General features: G+C 33.4%; 1 protein-coding gene across 1 annotated transcript; it reads left to right on the top strand.

Annotated features, from left to right (window-relative positions):
• Positions 1 to 1,414: 1,414 nt before the first annotated feature.
• LOC143043503 (angiopoietin-1-like) lies at positions 1,415 to 26,539 on the top strand. Its single transcript, XM_076215787.1, has 7 exons — positions 1,415 to 1,860; positions 3,989 to 4,123; positions 5,958 to 6,062; positions 13,056 to 13,177; positions 19,451 to 19,547; positions 20,353 to 20,514; positions 24,899 to 26,539. Exons 1-7 carry the CDS (start codon positions 1,545 to 1,547, stop codon positions 25,132 to 25,134), a joined length of 1,173 nt encoding a protein of 390 aa, XP_076071902.1. The 5' UTR covers positions 1,415 to 1,544; the 3' UTR covers positions 25,135 to 26,539.

Raw genomic sequence — 26,539 nt, 5'->3', positions numbered from 1 at the left:
TGTACTGAGTCATTTAACGCAGTAATAAATAACATAGCAGCATCTACATCAGCATATCCATATATTAAAGCGGTTGGGTATGCTCCTAATGAGATCGAATACCGAATGTTTACCAAATCACATCTTTTCAAGGCATTTCCTACCGGTAGAACTTCGGTGAAAACTGTTTCAGGTGACGTGAAATTGAAATTGAAATATTCATATATCATCCTTCCAACTCCCAATTGTCTTATTGTTAAACCATACTTCTTTTGTATTTGTATATCCAGGTAGAACTAAATGTTCGAATATAGCACGGATCATTGTGTGAAATATTGTTTTACCGTTTATCGCTTAACTTGTAATGGCCATATTTTTTACACTATATTGGTCCATGGAATTATAATCAGATGTTCTAAACGGGATAAAACAATCACCTTGTATTTTTATTATTTCAGCATCCGCTACGCTAGTCAAAAACCTCCACACATCGTTTTATTTAAAAAATAAAAAAATTGCACTTACAAACCTAAAAATAGACTAGGGCTAAATGAAGTATTCATGTTATGACAAATTGACACGATACCCTCAGGAAGAGCAACCCATTTTCTACAAATGTCCTTTGCAATATCGAATGCTATCAAAGAAAATGTATCAAAAGACTGTTCATCAAGATCCAAAGAAATCAAACGAACCAAACTATATTGGGAAATTGCATCTTACATTTCCAATGATATTTTTATGTCTGTCGCAGTCCACATTTTTCTAGCACCGAATCAAGGAGAAATAATATATACCAAAAAACAAATTTTGATATTCCGTATTTGTTTTGCTTTTTATAATAACAAGAAAATTGTTGGAGATTGTACGTATATGCATAGTTGTTTTTATTCTCAAATCACATACTTATGTCATACTGCTACCTAAGATGCATTGATATCATAATAACCAATAGGGTTTTAAAGACAGTTGTGTTCTAAAGCAAGAAGACTTAAAAAAATACTATCGCATTCTCATACAAAAAAACAAACAAAACTTCATAGGCAACTCGTATAGGAAAAAAAGAAAGAGCAAATATAGCAACTTCATTTAAAAGACAAACGAAAGATACCAGGGGACAATCAAACTTATATAGTCGAAAAAAAAACTGACAACGCCATGACTAAGGAAAAGACCAACAGACAATAATAGACCAGACACAACATAGAAATCATATTTTTGACATAAACTAACTGTCACGTTAATTAACTAAAGCATGAAATTGCAGAATAAAAAAAAAGCAACTGGGCTCAGCAAAAATGGTTTTATTACATGAGCTTATTTTAAGAATGTCTATTGTTTTTATAACAACTGATTACTTTTTTCCTATGTTCGTTAAAATGTAGGTATGGTAAGAACAGGTATCATTACATGTACTTGAATTCCCTTTTAAGTCATTCCCTATAAGAGTCTTGCGTTTAATTAAAGCCATTAAAACTAAACCTCTTGACAATCTCCAACATACTATTTAATAATGAGATATACAGTTACAATCTCAGCGAACAGTCTAAGTGATCAATTCAAACATGGATTATTTATCGCTTCTTAAAATCTTGAAATATGGACTTATTCTTTGTTTGTTATTACAACTGACCACTGCAGTTAATGACGATGACGTTGATGTGCCGTTACTTGACACTCAAAATGCTCCATTATTTGCCACCCTTGATATGTCTAAAGCAAACAGACGTATAGAGGCACGTGTCTTAGCAGCAGTGAAAGCACAAATTGGAATTCTGGAAGAAAAACTCAATGAATACGTTTCTGATATTGAAAACAATTCAAGTGTCAGCAGGAATAACGAATTAAGGATTGTAGTTGAAAACGTTTTAAAGGAAAAGGGTAATTTTGTTTTAATTTACTTTTAGATAAAAATATATCTGTATAAACTAACATATTGCTAAGTATTTTTAATAGTTAGTATATGTGTGAGCCAAGGCTCCGTGTTGAAGACCGCACCTTGACTTTAAATGGTTCACTTTTATAAATTGTGACTTGGATGGAAAGTTGTATCATTGGCACTCATATCACATCTTTCTATATCTATATTGTATAACAAGTTTTGGCATTATCTTCAGTATTCAGTTTTTTTAATGTAAAAAAATATGTTAACTCGAAAGATTTTTTCTAATTTCTCATCTGAATTGAATGAAGCTGTCATATCCGTATATCAGTTATCTTTCAGGAAGCATTTTTTCTGCTTTTTTTCTGCTATATTCACATTTCGAACTGTCGTAATGCACGAGTTATACTGATATAATCTGTTTCTCTGATGATTTTTATCATTCCTTTTCAAAGATGTGCAGAACACTGTGTTTCTTTATATGTGACGTCATTAGGAAGGGTCGCCTTTTTTCACGACTTCACAATAAGTAATTCAGAAAAAAACAAGAAAATTTGACGCCTTAATTCAAACAATCCTTTGCCGATGTCAGATATTTCACTAGTGAGGAGAAATATTTTTCTCACAATGATCAAGAAATGTGAATATAGCAGAAAAAAAGCAGAAAAAATGCTTCCTGAAAGATAACTGATATACGGATATGACAGCTTCATTCAATTCAGATGAGAAATTAGAAAAAATCTTTCGAGTTAACATATTTTTTTTAAATTAAAAAAACTGAATACTGAAGATAATGCCAAAACTTGTTATACAATATAGATATAGAAAGATGTGATATGAGTGCCAATGATACAACTTTCCATCCAAGTCACAATTTATAAAAGTGAACCATTTAAAGTCAAGGTGCGGTCTTCAACACGGAGCCTTGGCTCACACATAACAGCAATCAATACCGGGACCAAAAAAAATACTAGTGTAAAACAATTCAAACGGGAAAACCAACGGTCTAATATCATATACAAAACCAGAAACGAGAAACAACTACTGAGCATCAAATTCCTGACTGAAGCCAGAGGAAACAATTGCAGCAGCTTTAAACGTTTCAATGGTACAACACATTCACCCGTATCTGAAACAATTGTGTAAAAGTTATCAAAGGTACCAGGATTTTAATTTAGAAAGCCAGACGCGCGTTTTGTCTACATAAGACGCTCATACCAAAATATTTATAAAGCCAAACAAGTACAAAGTTAAGAGCATGAGGATCCAAAATTCCAAAACGTTGTGCCAAATACGGATAAGGAAGTCTATGCCCGGGATAAGGAAATCCTAAGTCCTTCGAAAAAATCAAAGTTTTGTAAACAGGAAATTTATAAAAATGACCATATTATTGTTATTCAATAGTGTGTTGACTACTGGGCTGGTGATACCCTCGTAACATCACAACATAGAAAGACACATCAATTGGAATAGTTTAACTTAATCATCAAAATAATTCAGAACGCATATTTACTGTACTGTTATACTCAGAGGTAATGATTTCATAGTGGTAGCTGAGGCTAATATTATAGCAAGTTATATGACATATACAATAAGGGGTAATTGAACGATAAAGATGATTTGGTACACATATAGCTTTAGAAACCGGAGGAGATACAAAAAGAAGATACAGAGATGACAAACGATATCTATATAACATATTATTTGATATGAGTATTTTGATTTCTGGTATATCAATCATATTTTTTTGAAATTTTTGTGTCCATATGACTAAGTACATAACCAATATCTAGTGATTACTAAACTTATAAGGCATAGTAGTACATCGTCATCCCTTACAAACATTGCCGTTTTCCCCTTAGGATTGTTTCGAGTTGTCTAGGTCTCTAGACACATTTCTGTGGAGTCGCCAAGATACACAAAAAGTAACAGCGAAGTATGGGAACAAATTAAAGAGAAGAAATTACCCTGTTTGCGACTGAAATTATTTGGCCGATTGATAATTTGAGGGTTTAATTACTAACTCTCTGATTATTGTAATTGAACATTTGTAGTTGAAGTCTTTTTAATTATAAGTAATTCCATGAACTATTTTTATCAACATTTTGATATGTTTCTTTGCTGTAGGATATGATAACTTGACTGCAGTCGTAACCGAATATACTGACACAATTCTACAAGTTGTGCAAGAATTCAAACAACTCGTCGTAACTACTCAAAGTCACCAAAAACCAATGGTAGATGTATCTGTTGTACAAAAAGGTAAACGATAGAAGAAATATTGGTAACTAATTTATTATTCCAAATATTCCTGATCTAGAAAGGAATATTTAACCAAACGGATAGGTGAAATATTTTCAAAACGCAAAGTAACTAATAAAAAATATATAATTTAAAAAGAAACAATAGTGTTAAGTTTATTTCACTGTGTATAAACTACCGTGACAAAAAAATGTCTAGAATTGATAGTCTCTTATATCCAGGACAGTGACAAAACACTAACTATAAAGACAAAAAAGTGAATGTTTGTTTTCTAATTTGTTATGTGTATGCAATTGTAGAATTTGAATACACATATTACTATTTTCGCCCTTAGTATGTTTTCTTGCCTTCCTTGCATTGGTAAGGTGAGAATTACGTTAAATATCAAGGCGAAATAACAAATAATTAGATTGACCCTGATCATGGTTTTATGAAAATACTTATTTAGTCACTTTTTGCAGCTCAAAATTTGTGTTTTATGCATAAACAAATATGATCATGTTAAAAGAAGGACCTGGTTTTGAAAAGTGTTTTCTTAAATAAATTGTACAAAGAAGGTATCTATGTCGTCTAGAATAATAATAGGGTTCGACCCGAATTAGTTAATCTAAATGAAATTTAGGTATTATGAACGCCTCACCCTAAGGCGAACTCAGATTAAAATTACCCTTAATTTAAGGTGGACGAACCCGGCTTAATTACCTCGCCTTCTATATGTGAACGCATAGTGAAGTACATGTGAGGTTGTTGCTTTGCTGATATATGACGTTTGATAAATATGTCTTCAGTGTAACATTATACATGTATTTGCCGTGTCTGAGTGAGATATGAAGATTTATTCACCCAAGAATAATCATATTTCACAAGGGCTGTGCACGAGGGAAATATGATTTTTCGAGGGTGAAGAAATCTTCATATCTCCCGAGGCTAAGGGAAATGAATGTTTTATTCCGCTGCCTAAACTTTTTTTAACTTCTGAACATAAGGTATTAGTTTACATAATTGTTTTCGTATCCGTTTGATTTTTGTATAACTTAACACAATAAACACAATGATAATAAGAACCGATTAAAAGTTAGATCTGAAATAGTTTGAAAAAAAAACGAATGTACTTTACTATCTTTAAAGAAAAAGTGATCTTAAAGTTTTAAAACATTAACTGTGGGTAACGTCGCTCAAGGCAATCCCGGCGTTCAGAGGGGAATATGATACTCAGAAGGGAATATGAAGTTTTGTTCGACGTCAAATTGAATAGTTACAACCAATCAGATGTTCATTTCACTATCAAAATCAACATGCAGTGGAAAAAATGATTTCATGACTTTATGTATCGAGAGCAGTCATATCTTTACCTGTGTCGTCACAGACTATCGTATTTATTGGACCATAAGTGTAATTAGCTATGAGAAAGACCAGCATAATGACATATAATGAAACTTATGAGATATCCGTCGCTTTATTGAGGGCCAAATGGTGCAAAATGAGATTATTTGAAAAGACAGAAAGGGGTTGATGTGGAACTCTCCCAAAGTGGTCAGGAGTTAGGTAAAAAAAAAATCAGACTTCGAAATCAAAAATGCATCTGTGATGAAATAAAAATGTAAATATTTAAAGTGGGCAGATGTGGGTTACAATTTTGGCGCTTAACATTTATTTTTGTTTCAAGGGAAAATCAAAACTTGTTTAATTTTTTAAGTGTGAACTGGGGTACTTAAGTCGTATTAATTATTCCGGGTTCGACATGGAGCAGATTTTATAGTGTAAACACGTGAATATTTCTAAGTATTTCTATATAAAGGGTTAATATTTTAATTGTATTTTTTTATCACCACAGGCTTTGATAACTTGACTGCCGTCGTCAAAGCGAATACCGACAAAATTCCAGAATGTAAAGCTCAACAAAAACAATTGCCAGCAGGAACAAACAAACAGGAAAAAGGTAAACACAGAGCAAACTTTGTTGGAAAGTTGTCACTTATATGGTAAAACGTTTCACTAACATGATGGTTTTTTGTTATCACACTTAACATATACATGACTTTACCAGGTATGATTTAGTACAGAAACAATGAATCATCTGCATGAAAAGAAATTGGAATTAAGTAGTAGATTTCAAAAGATATATAGTAATCTAAATGAAAAAAGAGAGGCAGCAGATACCAAAAAGTAAAATCACAAAAATACTGAACTCAGAGGAAAATCAAATCGGAAAGTCCCTAATCACATGGCAAAATCAAATGACAAAACACATAAAAAACACATAAAAAACGAATGGACAACAATTGTCATATTACTGACTTGGTACAGGCATCTTCAAATGTAGAAAATAGTGGACTGAACTTGTACGACAGTCGCATGGGGGACATATATGACTCATAAGTCGAGTAAGACCCAGTGGAGTGACAGTGGCAAGTAAATATTTGTGAATTCAGTGTTTGTTGGCAAATCATTTATCGCACAACTTGCATTAAAAATATTTCGCAAAAATTACTTCACATCATCCCATTTTTACATGATTGGGTGTATGCGCCTGGTGAAGCTTATTCGTTAAGGGATGTATTGAAAAATAACGATAAATAATATCAAATCAATTGTTGATCTATTTACAACACTCATAACTGTGTCAAAGCTACATTCTTAAGCATATATAAAGAAGTCTAATTGAAAACAACGTTCAAACTTATGATTGCGTTGGTTAAAACCCCAATTTTTATACGTATGCATGCAAAACAAATATACATATACACATGGATAACAGTATTGCAACACCTTGATTTTTTTAAACTTGAAAAATCAGTCTCTTATTTTGGATGGAATATGATAAAATATTTGTAAAATAATATTTAAAAGTAGTTAATGTTGACATTGGCATTATAACGAACAAAAAATGTATGAAAAAAAAAATGTTTTATCGAAAATAAAGTGTTTTTTATACATAAAAAATGCATTTTACAACTTTTACTGTAGTCGAACTTTACAATGTCAGACATTTCAAAATTAATCTTTAGATGATTGTTTACATCATGGTTGATCGTTATACGCCAAAGAATTAGTACTTTGTGCGCAGCCTCCATTCAAACGGATAACCGCCTCTTAACGTCTTCTGATTCCTGCCATAAATCGACTAATTTGTTGCTAAGGTAGCAACAACCATTCCTGACGAAGTGTATTGTTTATTTCATGGCGTGTTTGAACTGGGGTGTCCTTTCGTGCACTTTACTCCCAAAGTGTCCCATATATGCTCGATATGGTTCAAATCCGGGCTACGATCGGGCCAAGAAAGATAAACCGAATTCCATTGGAACAATGGATCTTCCTTCACGATGCTAATTTCCAATTTTGGCGAGCTCTGCACTACATTGGATACGGGCAACTGTGTGTCTGTTTATAGGCAAATGTCCCCGAAAGGGTCTTATCGCACGATAACCAATACCGATGCGCCGATCTCGAACAGTTCTTGTTTAAAGACTCCTGTATGGCCATCACTCTCTTTTAAGGATGGTATTGTTTACAATGGGTTTCCTTATGATCAACCTTCATTATGCTTGATTTTATCAAGCAGATGTTATAGGGGGTCTTCTTGATCTTGGAAGGTCTTTAACATCGTCTGTTGTCTGATTTTTATTCTCAAAACGACTTATAGTGGAATGGTGATGACCAAAAATACGTGCAATTGTCACAGCGACATACCTGCTTCTCTCATGCTGATTATCTGCAGGCGCGTAGCTGCGTTTACGTCAAAACGCCAGGTCGTACACTTGAATTTTGGTAAAAAATTATTTAATCTCAATAAATTAAAGAGATCTGGTTTAAAGCACATCAGTCTTTTAAATTTCCTCAATTCCTTGTAATTGCGATTTAACCTTTTTAACTTTTTTGGATTTGAGCGTCACTGATGAGACTTTTTTGACGAAACGCGCGTCTGGTGTACATACAAAATTTAGTCCTGGTTTCTATGATGAGTTTTTTTACTACCACTGGGTCGATGCCACTGCTGGTGGAGATTTATTTCCCCGAGGGTATCACCAGCCCAGTTGTCAGCACTTTTTGTGCTCACATGAATTATCATTGATATGGTTACATTTATAAACAACTGTTTACAAAATTTAGAATTTTTGAAATACTAAGGCTTTTCTACCTCAGGCATAGATTACCTTAGCTGGATTTGGCAGACTTTTAGGAATTTTGGTCCTCAATGCTCTTCAACTTCGTACTTTATTTGGCCTTTTTAACTTTTTTGTATTCGAGCGTCACTGATGAGTCTTTTGTAGACGAAACGCACGTCAGGCCTGGTGAGTTTATATGGTACCATATATCATATATTTGTTCATTTTTCTGTCTGTCGATGTCTGAATCTTCTGGGAACATTTCTTACTTTCCTTTCGTTTAAAGCATTTCATAATCAGCTGGGATTCGATATATGCTTTGAATTTCAGTCGAGCCTACATTTATGACGCGAAAACAAGAAATGTAAGTCAGAGAACATATATTTCATTTGAGGCGACAACATTTAGGTTCAATATGGTGTAAAAGTTTTTTTGTTTTTTTTTTAATATAAATGATTTTGTCAAACCTTAATGAAATTTTACGAAAGTTGGACAGAAGCTTTTTATTCTCAAAAGATTATCCAGACCTTGAAATGATGAATTTATATTTTTAATTTTCCCATATTCTACTGATAAAAGGAATTTCTGTTTGCATATAAAGTTTGTGGTTGAAGTTTGTTACACTTCAATAACTTTGTTAACCCTTCATTGAATTTTATGAAACTTTTGCAGAAGTTTTTTTGTGATTAATGTCTGAAGCAAAATTTTGAAAGTATATTTTTTTTCATTTTTCAATTGACATACGGACTTATCTTTTAGCAGTTAACAGACTCTCTGTGATTATTATTTTTTACATAATGATTTTAAAAAACCTTCATATGTTGTCATGAGACTAGGGTAGAAGTTAATATACCAGATCAAGAAAAAAAAATCTAAAGAAAATGTTTGATTATTTAAAATCCTATTATAGACTGATAAAAAGATTCAATTTTCGCGGGAAGCGGCAATCTAGCGAGAACCACGATTTCACGGAACCCTTTACAAATTTTCATAATGCATCTAAACATCTTTGCAAATTAATCATTTCATATCCATTAACGACATTTGCACAACAATTGGCCTTATCCCACGGTTCCTTTAAACATATTTTAAAGTAACCGGTTTGGATATTTGCTCTAACACCAATGGCCATTAGATTTCAAATCAACACAATGAATACATTAAATATAAAAGATAAAAAAAAAAAGTATTCTATAAGGTAAAAATTAAGGTGACAACTTTTGCACTCAGCGGAATTGCAAACTTGTCCCGGAGACTGTTGTGTGTTCAACTTGCTATTGATCAGTTTTTTATAAAAGAAATGCCCCTTTTTCGAAACCCACTGCTAGAAGGTGTTATAACCTGGGTCCGAAAGGTTTTCCAAACCCTTCGCCGTTGTTGGGGCGTACACTTAAAAATAGCCTAGCTACGCCACTGATCTGCCATATTGCTGCAGTTATGAGTTATGGATGACCAATTACAAGGTTTCAATCACATAATTATATAACTTTATAAACTTGCTTATTTAAAGTGTTGAAAACAACATCTGTTTTATTAATTACGAGTACAGTAGCTGCATGTGCAGATAAGAACTTATCGAGTCGATATTTATTGATTAAACTCAGGTGATATTTAAATAATGATTAACTAGTTCCAGTGTATGTAAAGTGCGGATCCTAAAATATCATTTTCACTGTATATGCCAGAAATTTTTGATGTAGAATGATAAATAAACAGACGACTTTTTTTTTTATTTTTGAAGAAAATGAAGAAAATGAGTTAAAAAGTATATGTTAAGAAACACATAATACTAATAAAACAAAGTAAGAGATGCGAACGGGGTTTTTTTCGCGCCTAAATCCAAATAGCTGTGAAATATATACCAAAATAGGTGAATATTTAGGACATTTCACGAACAGATCGTGCAGGTGTTTTATAACTAACAGGTAAGATGTTGTTGCAGAAAAAATATTCATTTCAACACAATTATTAAAGTTGTATAACGTAGAATAGGTTTTGTCATTCAGTTTCTTCATATTGAACTGAATTCCACTATGATGCTTTCTTTATGCTAGTCATGTTTACTGTCGAATAATGATACTATTCTTTCATTTTCACTGTAAAGCGATTCATTAGTATTGTATATGCGGCGCATTTTCACTGTATGATATATTTATTTTTTTATCTATTACGGCATATTTTTTTAAGCATGTAAAGCAAGACTTTAGTTAGCGTGCTTGCTTTTTTTTTTTTTTTTGTACACCCAATTTAATTCAAATATAATAATTATATAAATACAGGTTAAACTATGCCGATACATATTGTTTAAAGATGTCAATCTTATTTACAAAGTTTGTATAAACAATTATACAAACTAATCAATCAAGTCAACCAAAGTTTTGCTTTACATGCATTAGGAAATTAGCTGTAAAGCCTTAATTTAGCCGACTTGCTTAAGCAATAGATAAAGTAAGAGACGGATTTGATAAAATTTAACTTACGGAGGAAAGTTTGGTTTTAAAACACTCTAGTAAATAAATTCAATAGAAATAACATTCATTTCAAATGTATTCCATTTTTAAAATTTCGTATGAATCGTAAAGGGATCTTTATCCTTGTTTTTGTTTATCCATTTCCATACCCTTGTTTTTTTTATCCATTTCCATGACACTTCACCACTAATTACGTACATCTTGATAAAGATTGAATCGTTGGTTTTCCCGTTTAAAAGGTTTTACACTGGGGCCCTTTATAACTTGCTGTTCGGTGTGAGCCAAGACTCCATGTTGAAGACCCTATTTTGACGTATAAAGGTATACTTTTATAAATTGTGACTCGTTTTGAGAGTTGTCTCATTGTCACATATGACATCTTATCTATCTGTGGCTCAACCCGAAACGAGACGGGATAAAAAGGGATTAAAAACACACTTTTTTAATATATTTATAATGGGCTTAATATGAGTCAGAAAAGAGTAGAATAGTGGGTCGCGTTGGGGTATAAGCGTGACGCGGAATTGCCGATTTTTTTGTAAGCGTGACACGTGATAGTCAAATGATTGTGTAGTGAAAACGAGAAATAAAGTATAGCGGGACACGGAAAATTTTAAAAAATGAGAACTGCATAGTATAAGTGGGATACGGGAATCTGATAAAGCAGTAAGCGGGATCAGGGATCAGACCCCCCCCCCCCCCCAATGAGACCCCAGAATAAGATATTTTTTTTTATCTTCATCCTATTGTTACAGTTATGCCTTCAATAACAAATGTATCCCATGCATGCATTTTTATAGACAAAAGACCTTATGGATATTTGGGGTTCTTTGACATGCTGAATCTAACCTTGTATCCAGTTTGGGGATTTTTACCAAGTTACCGAAATAGCCCACATAGAGGTCCAAAGGGTCTAAGATCATCAAACATGAATTGTAGCATGCATACTGTGTACAATTACCCAAATGTGCATTGTTTGACCTCTGTGGTAGTATCCACTCGCGGATCTAGAAATTTTTATAAGTAGGGGTCCAATGATAACCTAATAGGGGGTCCGCTCCAGTGATTCCATATAAAAGTAACCAAATGTTTTCCCAAAAAAGGGGGCAACCCCCTGTCCCCCTAAATCCTCCTCTGGTATCGAGCTGTTCATTACGGATATTTTTTTTTATATCAAGGGTGCTCTACTTCACGTACCAATGCAAACAAAAAAATTCGCCCACACCTTACATTTCATGTTTTAATGACTGTGGATAATTTATGTCACATACCGTTTCACCTTATACAGTTAAAATCATGCAAGCAACAATCGAGTCAAGAACATTTGTTCTACCAAAACTGTCTTTTTTCAGAATATTGAAATTGAAGCAGTTGAGGGTACAACTGGGGAAAGTTAATCTTTTATAAGCTTTTCTGTCACCATTGCGTTTCAAGATGCATATTTCTCTGTTCGCAAGTGTATTTATTGCGTGGAAGATAACGTCCTCAAATGTACTCGTCTCTATTTTACACAGACTGCACTTAAACTCCGCAATATCAATCTTTGACTTAAAAAAAATACAGAAATATCTTTTAATTTTTATTTTTAAATCAAGGAAAAACGTAGTTTGAAGAATACAATATGACATTTTGAGAAGCGTTTTTGTTACAAGTTTGAAAAGCTATATATTTGATAAAGAATGAATGAGGAGTTTGTATTTCAATTTGAAAATACATTTATCATAAATTCTAAAGTCATCAACTAAGTTGTTTCATTTGTTTCAAGTGCATTTGTCACATAATTCTACAATAAAAATTCCTCGCATCTTCCAAAATTCCACATCAGAAATGACTGCACCAACAGTGATAATTCATCGCATCTATAGTTAAAATGGATCGCTTTCAAAAATCGATATGCTATATTATGTTGCTTTTATAACACTTATTTGAACTTTAATACTATGTTTGTACATAATAAAGACATATCACAATGAAAATATGTAAACACTTTCCTTCAAATCAATTAATTTGGTATTTTCAAAACGTAAACAAATACAGTTTTCCCATGATCCTTTATTCTACAATAGACATACCCGCATATGACAGTGAAAATGAACTAGCTGGATTCGCACTTTATATACACTGAGTTCTATTTCAACAAATTATATCACAAAAACTTAAAACAGTTTTTTTAATTTGAATTTGAATTTGTTGTTGCAATACTGTTTTCCATATATATAGATTAAAAAGTTATATACAATTTCCACGCTGTACACAAAATAGGAAAGCAAAAAGTATGGATAACATTACAATATGATGTGTTCATCGACAAAGTGCATTTTTAGACTATACATATATATATGTATTTTTTTCCAGCGATACCCCACGAATGTGCTGATATCAACTTTTCAAAAGATGGTGTCTTCTTAATCTACCCGTCTGGTGCAAAACGCCCAAAGTATGCTTACTGTGTATTGCAGGATAATAGAAGATGGACGGTAAGTTTTTGTGTTAAAATTTATTATTTCTAAACCTTTACGTCAGATAATTCGTTATAAATTATTTTGCAGCAACTTTTTACATTAACTAGTTTTGAACTTTGTATCGTTTTGTTTTTGTATTCGAATTTGGTTGGAGAAGCACATTTATCCAATTTTAAATAACATCTAGTATACTCACAGCACATAGAAACAATAATATTATCATGAATAAATCGTGTGTATTGAAATAAATTATCGGAAAAGTATATAGATAATTCCTCTTTCGGCAATAAGTTAGAAACTGTCGGATGTCGCTGGTGGAAACTTCCAGAACATAGATATTTCATTCTCTTGGTCACGGCCGACACTCGGCTAACTGAGAGATTGGTCGGTTAATCTATATTGAGTATGCGGCTATATGGGTGATTGGTCTGTTAATCGGGTTGGTTATACGTCTGTTAAGAGTAAAACGCTTAATTTAATGTTAAACTCTATTAAATATACAGATTTTTGGCATGTTATAAGAACCAAATAAAAAAAAGAAAAGTGTCTGACAAAATGATATCTAGCATAGAACATTTTGCACTTGAAAAAAACATTTCTTAGTCTGCGCAGTTTTCAGTAAAACTAAAAGGCGTCGCGCAAGTATGTAGTATTTATGCCTTTACGCATAGCAATTTGTTTAATAAAAGGCGAAACAAACAAATTTAGAAATCATTTAAAGGACAAAAAATAGTACTGTGGTTCTAAAAAATAAATTGACATTAATAAATATTTCATAATTGTAAAATAACGTGAGTAATACCACGTTTTAGTGAAAATTATGGGAATAAAGTCTGTTAATGGGTTGGACAATTGAAATTGTGTCAGTTAATACCCTAGTCCCACTAGGCCACGATCGCACTACGATCTGTGAAAAAAATGGAAATTTTGATGATCGTGGTACCACGGTCGTGGTGAGGTCTTCAAGATCGTGAAGAGCGTGGCTAACTTTGAACATGTTCAAAACAATCGTGGTGCGGTCGTGGCGAAATTAGGTCGTAGTATAAGCGTAGTGAGAGCGCACTAAGATCGTAGTAAGATCGCAAAGGTCGCTGTACAATCGTAGCGAGAGCGTGATTCTATTTGGAGAGATTGCGCTACGATCTCACAGCGACGTTATTACGACCTTACTACGACCATCACGTTCTCACCGCGACCCAACTACGCTTCCACTACGACTTTACCACGCTGTTCACGACCATAGTACGATTCTAGCACGCCCTTGCAGTCCTCATCACGTTCTTCCCACGACCTTACTACGTTCACACTACGACCATCATTTTTATTGTCATTTTCACATAAAATATATAAAAAAAACTCCCTAGATTTTGTTTGTTTGAATGTATTTATCCATTTGCTCTAACGACCCAACCATGCTTCTCGTTTTTATATAGAATAGACCGTTGGTTTTTCCCGTTTAAATGGTTTAACATTAGTATTTTTTGGGCCCTTTATAGCGTGCTGTTCGGTGTGAGCCAAGGCTCCGTATTGAAGGCCGTACATTGGCCTATAATGGTTTACTTTTATAGATTTTTACGTTGATGGAGAGTTGTCTCATTGGCACTCATACCACATCTTCCTATATATACATTGACACATCTGTGTCATCTCTGCTATCGTTCACTAACATATCGTCATTTGAGCTTTATGGACCAGCAATAGGTTGTAATTTAGGTTTGATTGGTCTGGAGCTGGCATGTCAGTTAACTGCTAGTAGTCTGTTGTTATTTATGTATTATTGTCATTTTGTTTATTTTCTTTAGTCACATCTTCTGACATCAGACTCGGACTTCTCTTGAACTGAATTTTAATGTGCGTATTGTTCTGCGATTACTTTTCTTCATTGGCTAGAAGTATAGGGGAGGGTTGAGATCTCACAAACATGTTTTACCCCACTATTTTTGCGCCTGTCCCAAGTCAGGAGCCTCTGGCCTTTGTTAGTCTTGTACTATTTTTAATTTTAGTTTCTTGTGTACTATTTGGAGTTTAGTATGGCGTTCATACTTTGCTCCCTCTGCCCCTACATCAACCCCTACCACCACGCCCACGTGTTCTAGTAAATTTTGTTGGCATGACTGTATTGTTTCCGAGCAATCTCCGTTTTAATCAGAAATAGAAGGCATGGAACTATATTGATATGAAACACGATATTGACGGTATTGCTGAGAACGTAGTAAGTTCGCGGTATGAACGTAGTATAATCGTGGTAAGAACGTGCTATAATCGCAGTAAGATCGTGTTGCAATCGGATAACTCGTGGTATGGTCGTAGTGAGAACGTGAAGAGCGTAGAAAGATCTTTATAAGCGTAGTGAGGTCGCAGAATAAGCGTGGTGAGAACGTGGTTTAATCGTAGCGGGATCGTTGTAGAAGCGTGATTAGGACGTAGTAGCATCGTGAAAGCAACGAAAATTAACATTTTCATGCCGCTCGTACCGCGACCTCACCACGATCTAAATTTGTTTTAGATCGCGGTGAGCGTGGTGCGATCGTAGTCTAGTGGGACTGGAGCTTAAGAGTTATTTAGCCACGACAATAATTTTGCTACCTTTATATTTTCCCCTTGAAAAATTTAAGAATGAGATGTTCCTGAGTAAACAAAAATCACAATACGGTGCCACAGTATCCTAGAAAGAGCATTTTTATTTTGACTTTCTTTGCATTTTATTGAAGTGCGTGTCACTTCAATATAGCGTGATATAGATTGGCCTCTGGAATATACATGAATTTTTTATTGACGTTTTCAATCAGCCTTAATTTTTGTGTCTGTTCGAAGTAGCACGTTCTCAATTCCGACTGAAAGTGTCTTTCTAATACAACACAGGGTACACATAACGTGTTCTCGTTCACATATGAACATGATATTTGTCACTGGACGTTAAACCCTAATTCGTTAGCATCATCCAATTGGTTCTTTTCTTCTATTACTTAATCATATGTTGTTTACGAATTAAATCACTCTAAAGAAGTAAACGGAAAGGAGCGAATACAGCTACATTTGGTTATTTAAAGTTTCAATTCATTTTATTCCGTTTAGTTCCTTTCTACATAAGTGCAGAGGCGAACTACAGCTGTCTATGGTGGTCGGTGAAGTCCATTTCGCGTTTTCGCGATTTCGCCTTTCATATTCTATAGGGCGAAAACGCGAAATCGCGAAAAGGCGAAACCGCGAAGTCGAAAACGAGAAATCGGTTTCGCAGTTTCGCGTTTTCGACTTCGCAATTTCGCGTTTTCGCCATATAGAATATGTAAGGCGAAAACGCTTTAGCGCTAAAACGCAAAATGTCATTAACCCGCCACTATAGTTGTCCGCATGTAAACTTCTAGAATGTGTCACCAATGTAAGTACATCGCAATCCGTTACTGTTTCAACAGCCATCGGTGTTTCATGTGAGACTGTTGTATTCTTAAACAAGTATTATTTTTCTTTCAGTTTTAGCAATGTATCACTATCTATTGTCCTTATATATTATTCTATATTCGGTTTCCATCCAGATTCTCGTGTATACCATGAGGCTCCGGTTTGGGGGTATTGTTTATTTCTGTATTCTTTAAATTGTTATGTCATTTTTTTCTACATTTTATTTATCTTACTTATTATTCTTTCTTTATTTTTCATGTTTTGTCATCCCAATATATTTTACTTACTGATGCTAAGTTACATTACGACGTTTATCTCTGATTTATATACTGTTACCAATGTAGATGACAAATTTGTGTCATTCATGACAATTAAACAGAATCAACATGATATTTGCGATCATTCTTGGATGAAATTAATATTACTTTAATATTACACTTTTTGAAACCATTTTTATCAATTTTCAATTTCATGTGTTGTTTGAACTTGTTTCCGTATATGTTATGTTTCATTGCTCATGTGTTGTTTTCGTATATTTTAGCCGCTCGTCTTGAGCCTACTCAATTGATCCGATAACACCCCATATAGCAATAAAATGCCATTCATAACTCTTAACAGACCAAATAACAGACCGGGTTTTATACATCCGACCCATTAACAGACCAGGTTTTAAATAAAGATTGATTTATGTCACCAAAATACAGATTTTCGTGTAGATTTTTCACACAATGATATGGTTAATAAACATAATGCCTTTCTTTTTTCGATGTTCAAAATATTGAATGCAAGTTAATTTAACCAATGTGTCATTTTGTGTACATTTTATGTGTGTAAAATGTGTATAAATTTATTGATGAGTAACCCGCCTTTTCATTTTATAGATCGTGCAACGAAGCTAGACAAATAATAATTACACCACTGCATTCAGTACATTGAATTGTTTTGTTAGACATGAATACTTTTTATGATGAAAATGTATTTAGAAAGTTATACAATGAAACATGCTGAACTTTCAATGATTTTCTCGATAACACCTGATTAACAGACTTTAGCCAACCCGATTAACAGACCAACCGCCGATATAGCCGCATACTCAATATAGATTAACCGACAAATCTCTCGGTTAGCCGAGTGTCGGCCGTGTTGGTTCTCAATATTTATTTGTGTCTGTATTATCTATTTCTCATTTTTTGGACAAGATACTTTTTACAAATGAGCCTCTCATTAAAGGTTGAAAAATCAGTGTACAAATAACTGATATGATTATACGTCAATATGATAGTAACCCAGCAACGAAAAGAATTCATTGACGAATAAAAGTCTACAAATAGAAAATATAAGACCTTTGAAATGTTGATTTTGGTTAATTTTTAGATTTTTTCGTGCCTTTCATTCCGGGATGCTGTGTGTATTTTACTTATTCTTCAATGATATTCTATCAATAAATGAACGTATGTCTGTGTATTCTAATTGATATAGAAGAGGTTCAAAATATACCAGAGGGACATTCGAACTCTTAGATTGGAAATAAACCGAAAACGCCTTGGCTAAAAAAGCAAAAGACAAACAGACAAATATAAGAAAAAAAGACACAACAAAGAAAACTATTTAAGACTAGGGGGTGATCTCAGGGGTCCCAGAACATTAAGCAGATCCTGATCGACATGTTGTACCGTCGTGTTGCTAAAAATGTAGTGAGGATTGATTTCAAATTAAATATTTGGAACTCTTGATATGATAGCTACATGTGAGCAGCAACCCTCTATCAAGAAATCATGATAGGATATACAAACCCTGGAATATTGTATCAATTTGGAGAGATATATTCCGTATGCAGGCGCTGCTGGAATGTTGCTTCGTAGAAATGGAATGTTGCTTCGTAGAAATGGAATGTTCAAATTGTGAAGATTAAATCATCTCTTTTGTCTTAAGGTTTTGATTTTCAACCGACCCTCATTGTCAATTTCTAGATGTAAGTCGAGTTATGAGGTAGACTTAACTATATATGTTGTATCTTATATCTCTAGTTTTATACATAGATGCGTTCGACATATATAGTCACCAAATTTGAATTATTTTGTGATAGAACATATAGTAAACTGAATATGTATAAACTGTTTACGTTAATCATTTTTAAAATTATATAGTTTAATTTTAGATGTTACGCGTCTTCTGATTGGCTGACGTCGTTTTGTTTATCAGCTCATAGGCATAATTTTGTCATGTGACCGTTACGTCATCAACGTTTTTTCATGATTTACTCCGGTTTGAAATGGAATAAAGAATTAAATTATAAGAAATGACTAATATTTTTTTTCTGTCTATCCGAAATAACATAAAAAAAGTGGTGCACACTTTAGATAACCCGCGTTCAGTGTGCACCACAATTTTGATGTTTTTTTTTCATAGACAGAGAAAATATTACAGTCATTCTTAAAATAACATTCTATATTTTTTTCAATTTAGAATGTTAATCTGATGAGTGAATTTATATGACTTTTAATTTTTGTTCAAAGTTGATTTGTCACTCAACTGTCCCAGGATAATATAGGATGAAATGGTCCTTAACATTTGAATCCTGCCTTATTCTGCCTGTGCCTATTCCATGTCAGGCATATGCAACTCAATGGTTATCGTTGGTCGTTGTTTCATATTTGCTTTCCGTGTATTGTTTTTACATAAATCGGTCCGTTATAAGTTTGTTTGAAATAGTTTTACATTTTAGAATCTTTAAAGCTAACATTACGATATGAGATTTTCCATATAGTTGCAAATACACATGTTTTGCTCTTGTGGATAGTTGTTTCATTGGCAGTCATATCATCTGTTGTTTTTTTTTTGTATCAGTAATTTTGTCCTGAAATGCTTTTATCTACATTTCCTTTTCAGGTATTCCAACGACGTTCTGACCTTTCTTTTGATTTTGATAGATATTGGTCGGAGTACAGAGAAGGATTTGGGGTCAGTAGTGGAACACATTGGATAGGTAAAAATGTAAAACCTATTTTTAAAAACAATTGGTCATACCACATTGGTTTTCAATTAGTATTAAACAATAAGAAAGTCGAATTCAAAAGTCATTGAATAACATGAAAGTCATAAGTTTGACAATTCACCTGATTTTATTCGTTTGCATACATGAAATATTATGAACTCGAAACACAAAACATTACGCAAATAACCCTTAAATAATTAGCAAAGGAGGGAATCAATAGTAAGATTAAAGCTTTATTCATAATGCCTTGAGACAATAAGTCATTGGATACCTCTGCTACAGGACTTTAAGTCCCTGGGGAAATCACAAGCCGAGCAGCCAGCACTTTTCCTTGGCGTTATAAAATTCCAAATAATTTTAAGTTAAAAAATGCATCTCCCTAATGGATAGCTCTGAATCTTTGTCCGAGTTATCTTCTTTATTTTTGTTGGGGGGGGGGGGGGTATTTTATTTTATTAGCTCATAAATGTCTGTATCAGATATAATACTAAAATATTTGACCATGCCTTGAACATCACTGAAAAGGTGCGTCAATCTTAAGCTACTATTTTAATTTATGTTTGTGAACATTTGGTGCATTTCTGACACTATTGATTGATGGTAAAAATAAATCTTCAAAATGGCCAATATGATTTTTTTTAATTTCCGCTACACAGTTTAAGAGATTAAATCTTATTTTTTTTATTCACATCCCTAAGAGTGTTTGAATATTTGTTAACATTTCTATAAATTACCTCTCCTTTTTTTTAACATTCCGTACATAATTTTTAAAATTTGTTGTCTCTTAAATTCACAGGCAACGATTATATACATGCAATATCGACATCTGGACGGCATAGGGCACGTTTTATTCTTGAGAAAGATGGAATAAAAAAATATGCAGATTACTCTAATTTCCGAGTAGGAGATGAGCACAGTAACTATATGCTAAACGTGTCAGGATATAGCGGTACTGCTGGTATGTAATAATTTGGTTTGAGTTAATGAAATATTAGCACAGAGGTTATGACTTAGAACCCGATCGTAGAACCCGATCGTGGCACGGTTCGTTCAACAAAGTTCTTAATAAACTAGGACAAGGACATTTTTTTTGCATTGGTGTACTTTATTTCCTTCAATTCCTGAATTAACATAATTTGCAGAAGAATAAGTATAGATTATCGAGTTTTCTACACATTCATATTGTGAAATATCAGCCGCGAGCCTCAATGTGATTTTTTTTGAGAGCAGCGAACGTGCTAAAAAGTTTCACATTGTGTCGAGCGGATGATATCTAACGATATCTATACGAAGAAAACCCGATTATCTGTTTATCGTTCTATTACTAAGTCTTTTCCCTCTTCCTAAGACAGTTTTACGCTTGACGATAGCATGTTTGATAACGTCTCCTCTCGCATTGTGACTGGTCTCGTTTTGATGCGAGAAAAACGGAGCGGCAGAGCAGGGTGGTATAGGCATAGGGAAGGACGATAAATCAAATAATCTCAGTCTTCTGGCAACTTATATCAAACAGTAGTAAGTTAAATTAAGTCTTAAACAGCCATTCTGATCTTGAAATCCTCTGAAAATCTGATCAATAAATTATTCAGCAATGTAGTTGAAGCGTTTTTAGGTCGCTGTAAGAACGAGATGGTTGTAGCAAGGTCGTAGTAAAGTCGCTGTAAGATCGTACCGCAGTCTCCTCGACTAGAATCGCGCTTTCTCTACGCTGTCGCTGAGCTGTCGCTATGCTGTCGCTATGCTGGTATAGCGACTTTTGCGATCTTATCACGACCTTACTAATATCAGTATTTTGTAGATTTGTAAGTAATAGTTATGCCATGAGAACGTGATGTGTAAGTGTAAGATAACAAAAACCTGGTCTGTTAATGGGTCGTATGTATCAAACCCGGTCTGTTTATTGGTCTGTTAAGATTTATGAATTGCAATAAAAGTATGATTTAATCGCTATATATAGGGTGTTATCGGAAGAAATGGGTAGGCTCAATAACATAGTACGGTCGTGGTGAGATCGTAATGATTGTAATGATCGTGACCAACTTTGAACATGTTCAAAACAACCGTGGTGCGTTCATGGCTAAATCAGGTCGTAGTAGAAGCGTTGTGAGAGCGCAGTAAGGTCGTAATCAGATCAACTCCCTCTGCCTCTACCTTTAACCTTACTCTAAGATTTTGGATGCGTGACTGCGTTGTTTTCGAGAAACTAATAAGACTACGTGTCAATGAGATATAGAAGGAATGATACAGTTTTCATATGGAACTTATGTTGACGTTAATGGCTGAGAGCGTAGTAAGATCGCGGTTTGAACGTGGTATGATAGTAGTATGGTCGTGGCAAGAGCGTGTTTTAATCGCAGTAAAACCATGGTAAGATCGTGTTGCAATCGGATAGAACGTAATGAGGACGTGATGAGTGTAGAAAGATCGTGATATTCGTAATGAGGTCGCAGAATAAGCGTGGTGAAAACGTGGTATAATCGTATTGGGATCTTTGTAGAAGCATAATTAGGACGCAGTAGCAACGTGATTGAAACGAAAATTCCATGCCGCTCATACTGCAAGCTCATCACGATTTGAATTTTTTTTTAGATCGCGGTGAGCGTGGTGCGATCGTTGTCTAGTGGGACTGGGGCTATAATTAGGCAGAAAATGAAAATGATGACAAGGTAGAAAAAAATGCATATCGGAAAACGCGTCAGCTGCATTGAAACACATGATAGATTTATAAATTATGCAGACTTTGAACAGACACAAAAAATATATATAAGCAAAACAATCATTAATTTATATGCACACGTACAGACAAATTTTGGTAACGCATGCGGAAGAAAATTGCATGAACGTTTTCAATCTCCCATGTAAAGTTATCGGTCCTTGCTCTGTCTCAAGGACAGATAACTCTGCATGGGAGCTTAAACGTTTTGCGGGAAAATATGAATGCCTACTCATATCCAATCTATTAACAAAAACCGAATTATTACAGAAGAGTGTTCACCATGTACTTACAGGCTGCACTATTATTAATATAGCAGAATAGAATGATATACAATCGGATGAAACTAATATAAATATGTAACTGTAATATACAGATTTTGATATAATATAAAATAACAACAAAATAGAGTATACTGATTCGTATCACTTCAATATAATAGTTACATGTATTACGGTGATGTTGAATTCCCTGTCAATCATTCATCATCAACACACGAACTTTTCTCAGATTTTTTTTATATTTGTACATTTACCTCACTTTAAGATGTGATTTTTTTCTGAGACAAGTGCTTGTGACCATCCACATGAACTAGCGGTCATCCGATGCTCAGTACTTCAGTACTTTGATTTCTACTCAAGTATATCTCATTTTTTTACTTTTTTAATGGAAAGGTTGCAAACTATTGTCGTGGCTAAGTAACTCTTAACTGAAACAATTTAAAATGTCCAACCCATTAACAGACTTTATTCCCCTAATTACCACTAAAATGTGGTATTACTCACGTTATATTACAATTATGAAATATTTTCTAATGTCAATTTATTTTTGTAGAATCAAAGTACTATTTTGTGTCCGTTGAGTGATATCTAAACATATTATTTTCGCCTTTTATCCAAAATTTTGCTACGCATAAAAGCATAAATACCACATCTTTGTGCGACGCCGTTTAGTTTCACTGAAAACTGGAAAGACTATGAAATGTTTTCACAAGTGGAAAACGTTCTATGATGCATACAGTTTTCTTATTCAGATTTGGTTCTTACAATATGCAAAAAATCGGTATATTTAATAGACTTTAACATTGAATTGTCTGTTTTACTCTTAGCAGATGTATATCCAACCCGATTAACAGACCAACCGCCCATAAAGCCGGATACCCGATATAGATTAACCGACCAATCTTTCGGTTAGTCGAGTGATCAAGTGCTGCACATCGACTGAACATATATTAATTGATTGCAAGCGAATTGTATGCACATTACTGAGTAAACCACAGTGGTTTAATTTTATAAAATAAACAGAAAACTAAAATTTTATTAAAATTGATTGTTTAGATGAAAATGAATTTATCAATGATGACCTTGTAACTCTTGAAGAAGGAAACGTCTAGTAGCAATGGCATCGGCCTAGTTGTTATACATACCCATCAAGGATAAAAGACTTACAATTTGGTACTCAATAATACTAGGTTCGAATCAAGCAGTTGGAAGGCTAAATAGAAATATGATTTTGAAAAGCAATAAAAACCTCTAACTCAGCAAAGTTTTACCAAATAGGACTATGATAATCTTCTTCATCTTGGGGGTAAAAACCATAGTGTTTTAACTTATTCAAAAATGTTAACAGCAAATTTACAGAAAATAAACATATAAATACTATATCAACACTAAAATCGAGACAACTTGGCTGGTCACGCCCTATACTCTAGGACGAAACATGTACAAATAGTTTCATCCAACCAGTTGTTATAATACCATGTTTATCATTTTTCATTTGTACAAGCCCGTCGATCATCTAGTCTCTATTTCACTCAACAATGGTGCTATAATAATAACAATATGATATATATAAATACGGAATTTGAAAAGGATTAAAAGAAACCCAAACAGTGGTTCAAATATTGGAGAAATAAGACCTATGTTCATTGATATTTTCAACATTTAATGGACAGTTACAAAGCATATCAATGATATAACATATCATCAAAAAAGGAATATGATTACTTAATTGATGATGCTATTTTAGATAAAACGTCCATAAGCAGTGGTATCGAACAAAAACTCACACAGGCACCGACTTAAAATCGTAAAATAACAAAAATACTAACTCCAACGTAAATTCAAAACCGAACACCCTTATCGAATGCCTGAATCAATATTAAAAGCTAAAACTCCTCTAACGACTGGAAAACAACTGTTATATTTCTGACTTGGTACAGCATTCATTAAAGAAAATGGTACATGTCGTTAAAATGAAGTGGATGTCTATTGAAATCCAGGACAAAAAGAATAAAAGAAAACCCACAGCATATCTCATAACAATACAATTTACAATAAAAAAAATCATATATGACAGAGATAAACAAACAACAAACAATGAACTACAGACTCCTGAATTAGTTTTTCCCATTTGCAATTACACAACATCTCCTTATTTTTATACAGTTGAAAAATTCAGATAATTCTACGAATCTTGCATTTTAATTCAATTTAAAAAAGAGAATTCATCTTATGATGAATGTTGACAGTATAACATCTTTTACGGATAAAATCGTTTTCTCAAGAATTATAACAATGTGTCCTTTAAAATTTATAAATAACACAGCGATAACATCTGTATCTTACAGGCGATTCCCTGAACGGAGATTCATCTTCAAAAATTGCAAATGGACAAAAATTCTCAGCTTATGACAAGGACAATGATCATTCCAGTGGCCATTGTGCAAGGAGATATAAAGGTGGATGGTGGTACAATTCCTGTTACTATGCCAGTCTAAATAACGGGGATAGTAATAAAATAGATTGGGGTGTAAATATGGGTTTGAAATTGGACAAATCCACGGCAATGATAACAAGGGAGTGAAATGATAAAGATGCAATGTTCTACTACAGATAACTGTAAAATTTATCAATATTTTTTTTTCAGCACCATGTACATTGCAGAAATAAATCTCTGATATAATGCATGTAATATCTGTATTATAGGGTTATTGCATGAATATTGGGGAATATTGTCCCGAGTAGAATTTTATATTGCACGAGCTTGCGAGTGCAAATATATGTTCTGCGAGGGACAATATTCCCCAATATTCATGCAATCACCCTTTTATTGTATAGCAATATAATATTTGGAAGTAAAAATTGGTTTGTACTAAGATTTTTACGTTGATGATGTCATGAATTTGAAGATTTATTGCACTAGTGCAATATTGCAATTTCGGACTTATTATTTGTTTGTGAGTGAATTGGTCGAGTTTGAACACCAATAAATTCCTTTCAAAAGGCATCTAATCCTATACTTAATTGTGTTTATTTCATATGTTTTACATCTATCGATCCTTTTTGCCAAATTAAAAAAATATCATTTTTAAACAGTTTTTTTTCGAGAGCTTTGAAATATCAACAATCTTTGTCGTCAGTCGATTTCACGGTAGGTATAGTTTCCGGCTAGGATCGTGGTTTTTTGAGTGATTTGATCGGGCTTTTTCGAGTGTGACCACTTTTTTCGAGTGAATATGATAGAAATGTGAACAAACTGACTTCATCTCTAACAAGACGTAATATAGACGCTTGTGTTTAATATACAAAGTAATATTATGTATGATAGGATTTGATATACATGTAGAAAGATATTACTAACCCGACATTATTTTTCGTTAAAAAAAAGTTAAAATAAGTCTTAAAATGCTTTAATTCCAAAATACAGAATAAACCCATTTTTATACACATTACACTGATAATTTTGAAGAAAATGCATTCATGGAATCTATATATCCTTAGAAATACAGACACTTTACAAAAATTCTTGACTAAATTCATTTATTTATGTTCGGTTTTTTTCGAGAGCAGTCCGGGGTTTTTCGAGTGTGTCCAATTTTTTTCGAGTGATTATACAAATTGCCTAAAGTTTAAAATGCTCTTTGTCAGTGTATTCACGATTAAAAATTATAAACAAAGTTTCAAATTACATGTAAGTACTTTTCCAGGCATGCACCAATGCATTCGCCAGTTTGATAATTGTGTTCTAATACTTACAACATGTTATAAATATTCGTTCATTTGTATATATTTTGCTGTTTGTCATATTTTATAACTTTCATGTACAGTACATATTCGTGATGTCAACAATATAATGTACGCATAAACAATTTGGATTGAGATGTACATACAGATATTTGTATTTCTGGTGAGCTATTCATTTCATTGTTTATTATGTATAAAATCTTCAAATGTTTTTGTCAATTGGAATTAAAATCGAGCGGATTAAT

Source organism: Mytilus galloprovincialis, chromosome 8, assembly GCF_965363235.1.
Source record: "Mytilus galloprovincialis chromosome 8, xbMytGall1.hap1.1, whole genome shotgun sequence".
NCBI lineage: Eukaryota > Metazoa > Mollusca > Bivalvia > Mytilida > Mytilidae > Mytilus > Mytilus galloprovincialis.
Note: the sequence above shows the minus strand (reverse complement) of the source record. Positions and strands in the feature narration are given on the sequence as shown.

What these genes read in the sequence shown, in the direction of transcription:
- LOC143043503 (XM_076215787.1), top strand. Translation starts at nt 1,545, where the DNA reads ATGGATTATTTATCGCTTCTTAAAATCTTGAAATATGGACTTATTCTT. An exon ending in AACAAACAAACAGGAAAAAG is followed by an intron (nt 6,063 to 13,055) that starts GTAAACACAGAG and finishes ATTTTTTTCCAG; the next exon opens with CGATACCCCACGAATGTGCT. An exon ending in AGGATAATAGAAGATGGACG is followed by an intron (nt 13,178 to 19,450) that starts GTAAGTTTTTGT and finishes TTTCCTTTTCAG; the next exon opens with GTATTCCAACGACGTTCTGA.